Source organism: Triticum aestivum, chromosome 7A, assembly GCF_018294505.1.
Source record: "Triticum aestivum cultivar Chinese Spring chromosome 7A, IWGSC CS RefSeq v2.1, whole genome shotgun sequence".
NCBI classification, from domain to species: domain Eukaryota; kingdom Viridiplantae; phylum Streptophyta; class Magnoliopsida; order Poales; family Poaceae; genus Triticum; species Triticum aestivum.
This window is the reverse complement of record NC_057812.1, coordinates 197,716,313-197,732,890: the sequence shown is the minus strand read 5'-3', so window position 1 is coordinate 197,732,890 and position 16,578 is coordinate 197,716,313. Positions and strand designations below refer to the sequence as shown.

The window sequence follows — 16,578 nt, the reverse complement described above, 5'->3', positions numbered from 1 at the left end:
GAGTAATATGAAGTTTGTCAAGTGTACATTCTACTCATATTTATTTTTGGCCTGTTAACAGTTGTTTTGCTGCAGTTTAGGGGTTGTCTAGAGGTTTAGTCATCATAGATTTAGAAAAGCTAGCTAGTAGCATCTACAGTAACCATCAACAGCACAACAGTTATGTAGCTTCAGTAGAGCAGCGCAACGCGCTTGCGGGCAGCGGGGGCGGGCGCGCGCGAGTGGGGGTGCACGGGGCGCGGTGAGCTTGAGCTCTCCGGCGCGGCGGCCATAGGCAGACGCGGGCTGGTACTACGGCCAGGGCCCCTGACTACGGCGTCAGAATCAGAGGGGCAGGAGGAGGGGAAACACGCGGTGCTCACCGCCGTTGCTGGGAAGGCCCGAGGGAGAGTCGGGGCGGCCGGAGACGGAGACGACGGGCAGCGGCCCGAGGAAGAAGTCGAGTTTGGGGCCGTGTCATGGGGGCGTCCGGGTCCTCGTGGCTCGGCGTAGAAGGCTCAGGGAGGAGACGGAGAGGCGGTTGAGGACGGCGACGACGTCGGGGACGAGCACGGTGGCCTCGGCGTCACGGTCACGACGATGTCTTCAAGGAAGAGCGGACGGGGGCAACCGACTCACGCGACTCGGCGGATTGGACGAGCAGGTCAGGGTGGACTGGGGTCTCGCCGGCGAGGTGAGGGCCGACCGGTGGCCGCGGGAAGCGAGGTCATCGGCGACGGGCGCGCCGGCCCTTCCTCCAGATCGGCAGAGGGGGGAAGAGGTGGATCTGGGCGAGAGGGGCCAGGTGAGTGGGGAGGTGGGGAGACCAAGGAGGCACGGGGGGCGCCTTATCCCCTCCGGCGTCGGCGCCGGAGAGGTGGTCCGAGGCAACCCGCCCCTGTAGCGACCCGGTCGCCCGAACAGGGGAGGCGGGCGCAGCCAGGTGGGTCGGTTGGGCTGGCTGGCTGGGTGGCCAGTTGGGCCGAGGCCCAGGGGGAGCGGGGTTTCAATTTTCTTTTTCCTTTTTTTACTAAGTTTTATTTTCCAGCAGCTTTTGCCTTTTTCTTTAATCACAATTGACTTTGCAAAAATATGCCACTGGCCAAAACAATTTCACAGAATTATTGTGCACTGCCACAAAAAAAAGATTATGAGGCTTTTGAGATAGTTTGCAATTCTTATAAATTAAAAGGGCATTTAATTTAATTGTTTAAGCCATAGTTTTAATTAGTTTAGGGCACTTAAACACCTCAAAATAATGTTGGGTCACCACCATAATTGATTAAGGAATATTTGACACTCTTTGAACATTTTAGTTTTCATGTTTGAGAAATTTGAATTTTAGACTTTAATCCGAATTTGAAATTTGGACTGGCTGAGAATCAAAGTGAGATTAGCAACAATAACCGAGGTGACGTGGCATCGTTAACATGGGATTACTGTAGCTTAATTATCCGGGCGTCACATACCCGGAACCATTCCGATGTCCAAACATAGTCATCCAATATATCGATATTTATGTCTCGACCATTTCAAGACTCCTCGTCATGTCCGTGATCATATCCGGGACTCCGAACAACCTTCGGTACATCAACATATATAAATTCATAATACCTATCGTCACCGAACGTTAAGCGTGCGGACCCTACGGGCTCGAGAACTATGTAGACATGACCGAGACACGTCTCTGGTTAATAACCAATAGCGGAACCTGGATGTTCATATTGGCTCCCACATATTCAACTAAGATCTTTATCGGTCAAACCGCATAACGATATATGTTGTTCCCTTCATCATTGGTATGTTACTTGCCCGAGATCCGATCGTCGGTATCTCAATACCTAGTTCAATCTCGTTACCAGCAAGTCTCTTTATTCGTTCTGTAATGCTGCATCCCGTAACTAACTCATTAGCTACATTGCTTGCACGGCTTATAGTGATGTACATTACCGAGAGGGCCCAGAGATACCTCTTCGACAATCGGAGTGACAAATTCTAATCTCGATCTATGCCAACTCAACAAACACCATCGGAGACACCTGTAGAGCACCTTTATAATCACCCAGTTATGTTGTGACGTTTGGTAGCACACAAAATGTTCCTCCAGTATTCGGGAGTTGCATTATCTCATGGTCATAGAAACATGTATAAGTTATGGAGAAAGCAATAGCAACAAACTAAACGATCATCGTGCTAAGATAATGGATGGGTCAAGTCAATCACATCATTCTCTAATGATGTGATCCCGTTAATCATGTGACAACTCATGTCTATGGTTAGGAAACATAACCATCATTGATTTAACGAGCTAGTCTAGTAAAGGCATACTAGTAACACTCTGTTTGTCTATGTATTCACACACGTACTAAGTTTCCAGTTAATACAATTCTAGCATGAATAATAAACATTTATCATGATATTAGGAAATATAAATAACAACTTTGTTATTGCCTCTAGGGCATATTTCCTTAAGTGTGTTGGTGTTGATTGTATGCATCCTAGTTATGTAGAGGCCGTATGTGTGCTCATTGTGTTTGTATTCTCTTGATCCTTTATTTTGTGTCAATAAAATCCACCCTTTATCGAAAAATATAGCGCCAGCACATGCGCTGGTTTACCTAAAAAGGCTTTTGCCTCGCTTTATATATAAAGCATAGATCAACATCAATCGGAACATCCTCTCGATCCTTTATTTTGTGTCAATAAAATCCACCCTTTATCAAAAAATATAGCGCCAGCACATGCGCTGGTTTACCCAAAAAGGCTTTGGCCTCGCTTTATATATAAAGCATAGATCAACATCAACCGGAACAAACGCACGCCAACACCACACACACCCAAGGCAGGATACATAAGCGCCGAGCGCAGCAACACCACCCCTAACACACTACCACCAAGAGATGAAGCCGCATACAACGAACCGTGGATTCCAAGGTAGCGCCTTCAGGAAGGATACGACACTAGAGCGCCTCCACCGCTCGATCTGAAGATTAGAGTTTCCCATGGAGCCGGACGACGGGTGGTGAGAGCCACGACGACGCCTTCAAGAAGGGAACGAGCTTCGCCGTTGCCGGTCCGTCCGAAGATAGAGCAGGTTTTCACCCCGGCCAACACTCACCGCCACCGAACGCTACAACCCGGCTACCACGCCGCCCACACGGCCATGGCCACCGGGCAGTGCCAAGACATGGGCTCTGCCCAAGAGCGTCGTGCTACCACCACCAGGGCCGCCGCCCCGACATCCAAGACCTTGACACCACCGCACCCGAGACCCGCCACTACCCCAACCAAAGAGACGAGCGGAAAAGGACCCGCCTTTGCACCCCTGGTCCACCCCGAGCGTCGAGACCCAATAGGCCGGCCAGCACTGGCATCCATTGGCCCAACCTGCAGCCCGGAGCGCGAGACGAGTTCGGTCCTGCAGCACCGTGGGGGGACGAGGTCAATCCTGTTGCACCGCGTGCGACACAAGCTCGGTCCTGCGGCACTGTGTGTGAGACGAGCTCGGTCCTGCTGCACCGGGCGCGAGACGAGCGATGGACTGCAGCTGGGAAAGGGCCAGCCCTTCGAAGGGAGTAGCGACCGGGCGCTGAGGAGATGGGGTGAAGGCCGAAACGGTCCGATCGCAGACAAACCGACGCGGGAGAAGCCGGCCGCTACCGCAGGCAGATCCGCCAAGCCACCATGAAGCCGCCACGACACCGGGAGTCCACCCCCGCCAAACCTCCACACGTCGCCGCCCACGGCCGGAGCAACGACCACGCCCGACCATTGCCCTACCCGCGTCGCCCGGCGAGCTCCTAGCGCCGGAGCCGTCGGGCACGCACCACCGCGGCCACGCGCCGTCGGCCGACCCCCACTGCCAGATCCGACCGGATCCAGCAGGAGGCCGACCGCGCGCCACCTCCCGAGACGGGAGCACCGCAACCGCCCCGCCGTGCGCGAGATCCAGATTGTCGGCGCGCCGCCACTAGTCGGCTGCCCCGCGAGTCCGCTGTCGTGCCGCTGAACCCAGCGATGTCCATCGCCGCCGCTCGAGGAGGCTGTCCCGCGCCAGCGTCCCACGAGCAGAGGGAGAAGGGCCCCGTCGCCGCCGCGCCCACCGGGCTTTGCCCGACGGAGCTCACCGGCGGCAGCGAGGGAGAAGGGAGGTAGGCGGGGCCGAAGGCCGCGGCAGCCAAGGTTGCGCTCGGCTCGCACGGGCGCGTCGGGGGGGAGGAGAGGGGGAGGGGGGAGCGGGGCGGGCCTGGAGGCGCGCGCCCGGCGGCGGCGGGAGCAGGCGAGGGCGACGGTGGTGGCGGGGGTGGGAACCCTAGCGGGGCCATACGCTGGTTTATTACAAGCTCTTGGTGCACACACCACTTTGCTCTCAATGAACAGCGTTCTGAGTTTGAATCTGTTGTCACTGAAAAGCACACCCACGGGTGCAAAATCGTAGGTTCTAGGAGGTGGCTTGCTGCAGGACTTGACAGTCTGTCTCAAAAATTACCCGGCCACCCCCAAGCCTGTCTGCCCACTCGACTGCTTGGTACAGAGCTAGAGTTTCAGCATGTAAAGCAGTCGACACACCATGCTTAGCTAGAGTTTGAGAAGAACTGCTAACTTGATTACACATGAAATGACATAGCGACACGGAGGAAGAGAAACGTGATGCTCGCAAGAGTTGGTTCGGACTCCGCTGCCCGTGCAGCATGCAATGCATGGGAAGTGGTGAGGGGAAGAAGCAGGGGGGGGGGGGCGGAAAGAATGAGGCGAGATGGAGATGACGTACTCGCAAGAAAAAGGAAAAAAAGAAAAAAGAAGATGGAGATGTCGTGCAATACTCGTGCAGCGGTAACCATGCATGCGCCTGCAGAACACGCAACCCCTGCGATCCACCCACACTCCTTATAATAGTGTGTTCCGGCCCGTCGAGTCCAGCCACATCCACCATCAACCTCAAAGAGCTCTAAGCCTGCTGCTGCTCCTGCTTACTCCCATCGCCAGTTCGTCACCAAGAGATGGCTTCCGACGGCGTCATCACGCACCGCAGCGTCGAGGTCAACGGCGTGCGCCTGCACGTCGCGGAGGCCGGCCCGGCGGGCGCGCCCGTGGTGCTGCTGCTGCACGGCTTCCCGGAGCTGTGGTACACCTGGCGGCACCAGATGCCCGCGCTGGCCGCGGCCGGTTACCGCGCCGTCGCCCCCGACATGCCTGGCTACGGCGACTCCGAGGCGCCCTCCGCCGGCCCGGACCAGTACACCGCGCTGCATATCGTCGGCGACCTTGTTGCGCTCATCGACTCCCTCGGCCAGGAGCAGGTCTTCGTGGTGGCGCATGACTGGGGCGCCATAACAGCCTGGAGCCTGTGCCAGTTTCGGCCTGACCGGGTGAAGGCTCTGGTCGCCTTGAGCGTCCCCTTCACCCCTCGGAGCCCCGCGGTGAAGCCCGTCGACGCCGTCAGGGCTCTCTACGGCGACGACTTCTACATCTGCAGCTTCCAGGTACGTACTAGTAGATACTACCATGCAAAGCAAAACTCTTGATCAGCCATTGCCTTTTCAATTCATACATTGTGTCTGGAGTTGCACGCCAAGTCAACATGACCAATATGGTGCTAATTTGTAGGATCCTGGGGCAATTGAAGCAGAATTCAAACGCCTCGGTACAGAGTTGGTGCTAAGAAAGTTTTCGCTGATCGAAGTGCTAGCCCACTGTTCATCCCGAAGAGCGGGTGGGGCTCACCAGATGATGAGGTGCCCTTGCCGAGCTGGATCACAGATGAGGACGTCAAGTACTACACGACCCAGTTTGACAAGTCTGGTTTCACCGGAGGATTCAACTACTACCGTGCCCTGAATAAGTAACTAAGTTGCTTACTTTGGACTATTTTCATCTTGAGCTTTTTTTTTTACCTTATGGATAAGTGTGCTTAACTATTAGCGTAAGTTAAACATGAAGACCCAAACCTAAAATTTGATTCAAATTGTAATAAAATAATTTCTAGAATGATATGTTTTATAGTTATAAGAATTTTCTGGAGAAAAAAGACTAGATTTTGATTCAAAGAAAATATATCTACAATTTTTGCAATATGCTATATATGTTTAGGTCCAAATACTAACCTGTATTTTAGATATGACCAATATTATTACAAAATATATAATACATAGCTTCAGATTTTTGGAAACACTACTTACTCCATTTAGAATTAACTGAATGAGTGAGAAATGGTTTCCCCAAATTTAATGGAGTTCCAAGAAATATTTACCATGAATTTGTAAAATATGTCTCAGGAGCAAGTTCACCTTGCTATGATGCTTCAAAACCTGTAATATATTATTACTCGTAATATATAAAACTTTTTTATTTTTTCACATTTGTCCACAATAATGCCATATTCATTTTATCATTTACTTTCCCAAAACTTTTATATTTTTATATTTTGTCCTCCATCATGCCACGTGAAGTTGTCTTATAAACTAATGGTGTACATCATCCACAATCTAATCGTAGAAATGTAATTACCATAGATCTCTCAAAGAAATAATGGAAGAAAAGTTTTTCTAGGGTAACTGGACTGCACCCCACAATTTTCTTGTCTAATAAGAATATTTGTTCTATGTTTAGGACATGGGAGTTAACTTCGCCATGGACGGGAGCTGAGATAATGGTACCAACGAAGTTCATAGTTGGCGACTTAGATCTAACATACAATATTGCGGGCGCAAAAGATTTCATTAACAAAGGTGGCTTCAAGAAGTTTGTTCCATTACTTGATGGCGTGGTGATAATGAAAGATGTTGGGCATTTCATAAATGAAGAAAAGCCAGAGGAAATTAGTGCGCTCATAATCAGCTTCATAAAGAAATTCAACTAAACGGAGGTAGTATATGAATACATAATGAATAAGGTCAAAATGTGCATGGTTATTGGAAAATTTATATTTTGACCATTGTATTATTACGTTGAAAAAGTACGGACATGTTTATGAAAGTATATTTTTACTGTCCACTACTTGTATCATTGGTGATGTTTACTATAATTACACCTGCTCCACTTTGGGTTTTTTTTTTTGAGACAACCTGCTCCACTTTGGTGTGTTCCCTCTCGTGCGCTCGAGCGCTTCAATGGGCTGGCCCATTAAGAATAGGCGCCAACTGTGTTTGCACGGGTGATTAAGGCGTCAAATAGGCGCCAACTGTGTTGTTTGCTTGTGGTCTGTGGGGAACAAAGGAGCTCACGTGATCACCATTGCTCGTTGTCGAGACTAAACTGTAGACAAACACCGAACAATTCTACCTTCCTCTCAAAAAGAAATTAAAATGTGTAATAAAACAATAGCCAAACACCGAACAATTCTACCTTCCTCTCAAAAAGAAATATTGCATAAAACAACAAGCCAACACGGTGCCAACTAAGAAAAACACCACCATGCCCAGCATAATTAAAGTGCAACCTGACACATATAAAACCGAACTGAATGAATCGACTGTAATAACCAAGTCTGAGAGCTCCTGTCCTGGGTTAACACACGTGATAGCAAGAAAATGTGCAATAGGCAGCCGCACTTGTAGCGCTATGTGCTTGCGCTGGCAGGTTTTTCTCGATAAGTATTCAGAGATTTTGTTTTGGTCGTTTTTCTATTAAAATAATTTCCAATATTTTTAAATTGCATATTGTGCTGACAAATATTTTTCTGCTCGATTTTTCAACCATTTTTGTTATTTCATTTGATTTTTCTATAAAAACACTTATAATATTTTGGAAAAACAACGGATTCTTCTTTTAATGATTTTACAAATTGGAAATAATGTCACGAATTTAAACAATGTTCATAAAGTTAAAAATTGTTCACGAATATGAAAGATATTCATGAACTTTTAACATTGTTCACAAACTTTACAAAACGTTCATGAATTTTATAAAATTTCCATTGATTTAAGAATGTTTAACTCTCTATTTCTGAACACGAGCAGTAACAATAGACAAATCTAACAAACACCATCTGGTGCTGCGAAAGTGTTATGATTAAAGATTCATATATCGATTCACTTGTCAACAAACATTTGTTCCAGGGAATTAATCCGCTGGTAGTTTCTCTAGTTGAGGACGTATGTCTTCGTCGCCGTTGGTGAGCACGCCGGCGTTGCCCATCTTGACCATGGACTCGCTGAAATCCCTGAAGAACGCGTCGTCGAATTTACCTGTAGCGACGCACCGGACGTGTTCCTCGGTGGTGGCGTCAGTGAGCAGCGCGGCATCAGAGCGGAAGAGCCCCCTGCGCTTGGTGACGTGGCGGTAGTAGCTGGTGTCGAAGGTCTTGTAGCTGCCGGGATCCATCTCCGACAGCATGCTCTTGTTGTCAGGGGCGAACCCAGACTGAAGATTACCCGGTGTCCACGTAGAAGAACACATCAAAAAATCAATGACCTATACACTAAATCAATGGATTATCTTAAGCAAGTGTAGATTGGACCCGGTGCCAGTGACACCAGGTAGGTGTACGTAGCTACGCCCCTGCTTGTTGTCGACGCTCTTGCACTTCAGCCTCAGCTTGGCCGCGTACTCGCTGTCCGGCGACGGGTCGACGAGGCCGTTGTCGGTGGTGTTGTAGAGCCGGTCGGCGAACGACGGGGAGTGCGCCGTGCTGAGCCTGTGGGCGCCGGAGAGGACGACGAGGTCCTTGAGGCCGAGACCCTTGGATGCGAAAATCCGGGTGAGTAGAGGGACGTCGCTCGCCTCCGTGGCACTGGACACGCTGCCGTCTCTCCTGCCGAGCGCCACGGGCCAGGAGGGGCCCTTGGCCAGGACGACGGCGTCGCGGGCCATGAGTGTGAGCACGTCGGCGCAGGAGACGATGCCCGGGCCTGCGGCCTCGAGCCTGGCCTTCACCCGCTCCACGGAGCCGAATTCTCGCAGGCTCTTGTTGGGCTTGGCGTCCCTCTCTGCCAGGTTGCCCTTGGTGGAATCCAGCAGCACAGACGCGTCACAGCCCTGCATTTTGCGTTGCATTCCCGTACGCACACCATTAGTATATGGACATGTAACATGTTTCTGTAAGTGCACAAAGCCATTATGATCAATGGAACACTGAGTGTGGAGAGATGTGCTTACCCTAACAAAGCAGTCGTGGAAATGAAGCCAGAGGAACGGTCCGGCGAGGCTGGGCGCGGCGGAGATGATCTTCACCATCTCCGAGCTAGCTGCGAGAACCAGTAGGGACGGAGGGAGCAGGAAAGACCCGCTCGCCATGGACCTTGACTAGCTACGCAAGTAAATGAAGCTTCTGTCTTTTTAACACAGTACAGACTGAGCCGGCATATCATCTTGAGATTTACGAAGTCACCGTAGGCGCCTCGTCGTCGACGGGAACGTCTCCTCCCACTGAAAGCGCATCGCCAAAAATCCTGAAATGAATACAGAAATAATGCGAGCACCAAAACTTGAACCCTGATGAACCGAGGATACCACTATCCCTTTAACCATCCAACATGTGTAACCTGTGGTTGGTTCGCGATTGTCTGCTTGTTCTTGTTCTTCCTTACGTGATGTAGGATTGGTTGAATGGGAATGTTCTCGGAGTTCCCTCTATTTATAGATGTGCCAGCTACGTAGACTTTGGTGCGACACATGCATGTGCTAACTTCCTCTCTGATACAACCGCCTCAATTAACAAATGCACAGACATATATGAACCGCCGGTGCGCGTCTACAACGGGAGAAAAATGGGCGGCGCGAGGCCAGTTCATTTTTTGTGAAACAATTGGAGGCCAGTTCATGAGCGAGTCGGTACATGCATAGTCCGAGCACAACCGTCACAATTATTGGCTTTTGTCTAAATCATACGCAAGAATGGGTTTTAGCTAAACATTGTACTTGGATGGCGGTGGATGATACCATGTATTGAGTGTATATAGTTAGCAATTAAAATCTTGAATCTTGAGCCAACATTTCATTGCTCATCCTAGCAACAGGCGCAGTCGGGACAAACGTACAAGGGCTTGTACAATGCGAGGTGCTTAAAGGATTGTTAGGAAAATAAACCATGTTTTAAAGCATGGATGCTTATTTCTATAGGCAGGGTATCTAATTAAGCGTATACCATTCACGAATAGACACGGATGCTTAAGAAAAAAATGATTTATTTTTGTAAGCACCTCTACTAACCACCTTGCATTGTACAAGGCCTAATAACCATTCCTTGGACGCCAATACATATTTCTAGCAGAGTCGCTAGGTAGCGGACTTCCGCTCGCCTAAAGAGGTTGCCACATTCTAAACATGGCAGGCATGTTGTAATATATTCCTTTCCTATATGCATTTGATTTTCAGCATTTGATATACCTGAAACCTAAATAATATGATGATATTTTTTAAAATAAAATAAACAAACATTTTTACAAAATCAAAATTAATTTTCAGCGAGTATTTCAAAATATTATTGCAGTGACTATTTTTAAAAGCCCACAAAGCAACAAATTATTTTAATAAGAAACCATATAAATTATTTTTATTCAAAAATAGAAACAAATTTAAATTATTTATTAAAATTTCAATAATTCAAAAACATAGAACAATATTTTTGCTAATTTTCAAAAAATTGAGAATCATAAATTCCAATTACTGCAAAATTTCTAGACACACATTTCAATCACTTAAAAAAGGTACAAATATTTCAATACTTTTAGTAATATTTAAATGTTTGCAGAACACCTATTTCAATGATTTAAAAAGTCATAAACATATTTTTCGGTATTTTCAGTCATATTTCAAAAAATCATTAACATAAAATTTGAATAACATTTCAACAAGGTTAAAACTTTTAGAACACAAATTTAATAATTCCATAATTTTTAATAATTCACAATTTCAAAAACAGGTATTTATATAATTTTACAATTTAGTAGCAAATTTCAACAATTCCACTAATTTTGAAAAAAAAATCGCAACACAAATTTCAACAATTTCACTAATTTTACAAGTTTCAACAACACAATTTTCAATAATTCCACTAATTTCAGAAAAAAAAACAACATAACACTCCACTAATCCCACTACCAGACCACAAATTAAGTAATCCATTAATTGATAACCATAACTCAAATAATTTCACAACCTTGTTTTATAAAATAATAAATAGTGTTTCTAGTATGTACGAATATAAACAAAAAATGTGGTTGACCGTGGGCTCGATAAAACGGTGAGGGGGACGGGGCTCAAGGAGGAGCTTGTCACGACATGGAACATGTGGGAGAATAGGAAGGTGGCCAACAACGGGGAACTTGAGGAGGAGCACGCGATGCCCTAAAGCACCTTGGCATAGGGGAAGGTGGTCAGCAATGGAGAGCTTGAGAAGGAGGATGGATCGGCTTGGAGAAAGTGGGCAGGGGGTGGCTGGTGACATGGCGGTTGTTGGGAGATTAGGGAGAAGGATGATCACGTGATAGTGTTTTTTTTGAAATTCTACATTGTTGTAGCGAAACATAACGAGGTGGGATATAAAACTTTGTGTCCATGTTGAATGATTCTAACTTTTGGGGAACGTAGTAATTTCAAAAAAAAAATCCTACGTACACGCAAGATCATGGTGATGCATAGCAACGAGAGGGGAGAGTGTGATCTACGTACCCTCGTAGACCGACAGCGGAAGCGTTATGACAACGCGGTTGATGTAGTCGTACGTCTTCACGGCCCGACCGATCAAGCACCAAAACTACGGCACCTCCGAGTTCTAGCACACGTTCAGCTCGATGACAATCCCGGGACTCCGATCCAGCAAAGTGTCGGAGAAGAGTTCCGTCAGCACGACGGCGTGGTGACGATCTTGATGTTCTATTGTTGCAGGGCTTCGCCTAAGCACCACTACAATATTATCGAGGACTATGGTGGAAGGGGGCACCGCACACGGCTAAGAGAACGATCTTAGAGATCAACTTGTGTGTCTAGGGGTGCCCCCTGCCCCCGTATATAAAGGAGCCAAGGGAGGATGCGGCCGGCCCTAGGAGGAGGCGCGCAGGAGGAGTCCTACTCCTACCGGGAGTAGGACCCCCCCCCCCTTTCCCTAGTTGGATTAGGACTTGGGGAAGAAGGAAGAGAGGGAAGAAAAGAAGGGGGGGGGGGGGCGCCGCCCCCCTCCTTGTCCAATTCGGACTTGGGGGGAGGGGCGCGCGGCAGCCCCTAGGCCTCCTCTCCTCTTTCTCCACTACGCCCATTAAGGCCCATTAGGTTACCGGGGGGTTCCGGTAACCTCCCGGTACTCCAGTAAAATGTCGATTTCACCCGAAACACTTTCGATGTCCAAACACAGGCTTCCAATATATCAATCTTTATGTCTCGACCATTTCGAGACTCCTCGTCATGTCCGTGATCACATCCGGGACTCCGAACTAACTTCGGTACATCAAAATATATAAACTCATAATGAAACTGTCATCGTAACGTTAAGCGTGCGGACCCTACGGGTTCGAGAACAATGTAGACATGACCGAGACATGTCTCCGGTCAATAACCAATAGCAAAACCTGGAAGCTCATATTGGCTCCCACATATTCTACGGAGATCTTTTATCGGTCAGACCGCATAACAACATACTTTGTTCCCTTTGTCATCGGTATGTTACTTGCCCGAGATTCGATCGTCGGTATCTCAATACCTAGTTCAATCTCGTTACCGGCAAGTCCCTTTACTCGTTTCGTAATACATCATCTCACAACTAACTCATTAGTTGCAATGCTTGCAAGGCTTATGTGATGTGCATTACCGAGAGGGCCCATAGATACCTCTCCGACAATCGGGGTGACAAATCCTAATCTCGAAATACGCCAACCCAACATGTACCTTTGGAGACACCTGTAGAGCTCCTTTATAATCACCCAGTTACGTTGTGACGTTTGATAGCACACAAAGTGTTCCTCCGGCAAACGGGAGTTGCATAATCTCATAGTCATAGGAACATGTATAAGTCATGAATAAAGCAATAGCAACATACTAAACGATCGGGTGCTAAGCTAATGGAATGGGTCATGTCAATCACATCATTCTCCTAATGATGTGATCCCGTTAATCTAATGACAACACATGTCTATGGTTAGGAAACATAATCATCTTTGATCAACGAGCTAGTCAAGTAGAGGCATACTAGTGACACTATGTTTGTCTATGTATTCACACATGTATTATGTTTCCGGTTAATACAATTCTAGCATGAATAATAAACATTTATCATGATATAAGGAAATAAATAATAACTTTATTATTGCCTCTAGGGCATATTTCCTTCAGTCTCCCACTTGCACTAGAGTCAATAATCTAGATCACATCGCCATGTGATTAACATCAATAGTCCACATCATTATGTGATTAACACCCATAGTTCACATCGCCATGTGACCAACACCCAAAGGGTTTACTAGATTCAGTAATCTAGTTCACATCGCTATGTGATTAACACCCAAAGAGTACTAAGGTGTGATCATGTTTTTGCTTGTGAGAGAAGTTTAGTCAACGGGTCTGCCACATTTAGATCCGTATGTATTTTGCAAATTCCTATGTCAACAATGCTCTGCACGGAGCTACTCTAGCTAATTGCTCCCACTCTCAATATGTATCGAGATTGAGACTTAGAGTCATCTGGATTAGTGTCAAAACTTGCATCGACGTAACCCTTTACGACGAACCCTTTTTGTCACCTCCATAATCAAGAAACATATCCTTATTCCACTAAGGATAATTTTGACCGCTGTCCAGTGATCTACTTCCTATACCACTATTGTATTCCCTCGCTTAACACAGTGTAGGGTATACAACAGATCCGGTACACAACATGGCATACTTTATAGAATCTATGGCTGAGGCATAGGGAATGACTTTCATTCTCTTTCTATCTTCTGCCGTGGTCGGTCTTTGAGTCTTACTCAATTTCACACCTTGCAACACTGGCAAGAACTCTTTCTTTGACTGTTCCATTTTGAACTACTTCAAAATCTTGTCAAGGTATGTACTCATTGAAAAAACTTATCAAGCGTCTTGATCTATCTCTATAGATCTTGATGCTCAATATGTAAGCAGCTTCACCGAGGTCTTTCTTTAAAAAAACTCTTTTATGCTTTGCAGAATAATTCTACATTATTTCCGATCAACAATATGTCATTCACATATACTTATTAGAAATGTTATAGTGCTCCCACTCACTTTCTTGTAAATACAGGCTTCATCGAAGTCTGTATAAAACTATATGCTTTGATCAACTTATCGAAGCGTATATTCCAACTCCGAGATGCTTGCACCAGTCCATAGATGGATCGGTGGAGCTTGCATATTTTGTTAGCACCTTTAGGATTGACAAAACCTTCTGGTTGCATCATATACAACTCTTCTTCAATAATTCCATTAAGGAATGCAGTTTTGTTTATCCATTTGCCAGATTTCATAAAATGCGGCAATTACTAACATGATTCGGACAGACTTAAGCATAGATACGAGTGAGAAACTCTCATCGTAGTCAACACCTTGAACTTGTCGAAAACCTTTTGCGACAATTCTAGCTTTGTAGATAGTAACACTACTATTAGCGTTCGTCTTCCTCTTGAAGATCCATTTATTCTCAATTGCTTGCCGATCATTGGGCAAGTCAACCAAAGTCCACACTTTGTTCTCAAACATGGATCCCATCTCAGATTTCATGGCTTCAAGCCATTTTGCGGAATCTGGGCTCACCATCGCTTCTTCATAGTTCGTAGGTTCATCATGATCTAGTAGCATGACTTCCAGAACATGATTACCATACCACTCTGGTGCGGATCTTACTCTGGTTAACCTACAAGATTCGGTAGTAACTTGATCTGAAGTTACATGATCATCATCATTAGCTTCCTCACTAATTGGTATAGTAGTCACAGGAACAGATTTCTGTGATGAACTACTGTCCAATAAGGGAGAAGGTACAATTACCTTATCAAGTTCTACTTTCCTCCCACTCAATTCTTTCAAGAGAAACTCCTTCTCTAGAAAGGATCCATTCTTAGCAACGAATGTCTTGCCTTCAGATCTGTGATAGAAGGTGTACCCAACAGTCTCCTTTGGGTATCCTATGAAGACATATTTCTCCGATTTGGGTTTGAGCTTATCAGGATGAAACCTTTTCATATAAGCATCACAATCCCAAACTTTAAGAAACGACAACTTTGGTTTCTTGCCAAACCACAGTTCAGATTGTGTCGTCTCAACGGACTTAGATGGTGCCCCTTTTTAGTGTGAATGCGGCTGTCTCTAATGCATGATCCCAAAACGATATTGGTAAATCGGTAAGAAACATCATAGATTGTACACTATATCCAATAAAGTACGGTTATGACGTTCGGACACACCATTATGCTGTGGTGTTCCAGGTGGCATGAGTTTATGAAACTATTCCACATTGTTTTAGTTGAAGACCAAACTCGTAACTCAAATATTCGTCTCTGCGATCAGATCGTAGAAACTTTATTTTCTTGTCAAGATGATTTTACACTTCACTCTGAAATACTTTGAACTTTTCAGACTTATGTTTCATCAAGTAGATATACTCATATCTGCTTAAATCATCTGTGAAGGTCAGAAAATAATGATACTTGTCGCGAGATTTAATATTCATCGGACCACATACATCAGTATGTATGATTTCCAACAAATTTGTTGCTCGCTCCATTGTTCCGGAGAACGGAGTCTTTAGTCATCTTGCCCATAAGGCATGGTTCGCAAGCACCAAGTGATTCATAATCAGGTGATTCCAAAATCCCATCAGCATGGAGTTTCTTCATGCGCTTTACACCAATATGACCTAAACGACAGTGCCACAAATAAGTTGCACTATCATTATTAGCTTTGCATCTTTTGGTTTCAATATTATGAATATGTGTATCACTACGATCGAGATCCAACGAACCATTTTCATTGGGTGTGTAACCATATAAGGTTTTATTCATGTAAACAGAACAACAATTTATTCTCTTACTTAAATGAATAACCGTATTACAATAAACATGATCAAATCATATTCATGCTCAACGCAAACACCAAATAACACTTATTTAGGTTCAACACTAATCCTGAAAGTATAGGGAGTGTGCGATGATGATCATATCAATCTTGGAACCACTTCCAACACACATCGTCACTTCACCCTTAACTAGTCTCTGTTTATTCTGCAACTCCCATTTCGAGTTACTAATCTTAGCAACTGAACTAGTATCTAATACTGAGGGGTTGCTATAAACACTAGTAAAGTACACATCAATAACATGTATATCAAATATACTTATGTTCACTTTGCCATCCTTCTTATCCGCCAATCACTTGGGGTAGTTCCGCTTCCAGTGACCAGTCCCTTTGCAGTAGAAGCACTTAGTCTCAGCCTTAGGACCAGACTTGGGCTTCTTCACTTGAGCAGCAACTTGCTTGCTGTTTTTCTTGAAGTTCCCCTTTTTCCCTTTGCCCTTTTCTTGAAACTAGTGATCTTGTCAACCATCAACACTTGATGCTCTTTCTTGATTTCTACCTTCATCGATTTCATCATCATGAAAAGCTCGGGAGTCGTTTTCGTCATCCCTTGCATACTATAGTTCATCACGAAGTTCTACT

General features: G+C 45.9%; 1 protein-coding gene and 1 pseudogene across 1 annotated transcript; one reads left to right on the top strand and one right to left on the bottom strand.

Moving 5' to 3' along the window:
• The first annotated feature begins 4,916 nt into the window (after window positions 1-4,916).
• On the top strand, window positions 4,917-7,027 carry LOC123151858 (epoxide hydrolase A-like; annotated as a pseudogene).
• A 1,013-nt stretch (window positions 7,028-8,040) lies between these two features.
• LOC123153257 (peroxidase 1-like) lies at window positions 8,041-9,213 on the bottom strand. The gene is made up of 3 exons (XM_044572462.1): window positions 9,076-9,213; window positions 8,467-8,955; window positions 8,041-8,316 (listed from the first exon to the last, which is right to left on the bottom strand). Exons 1-3 carry the CDS (start codon window positions 9,211-9,213, stop codon window positions 8,041-8,043), a joined length of 903 nt encoding a protein of 300 aa, XP_044428397.1.
• Between the last annotated feature and the right edge of the window lie 7,365 nt (window positions 9,214-16,578).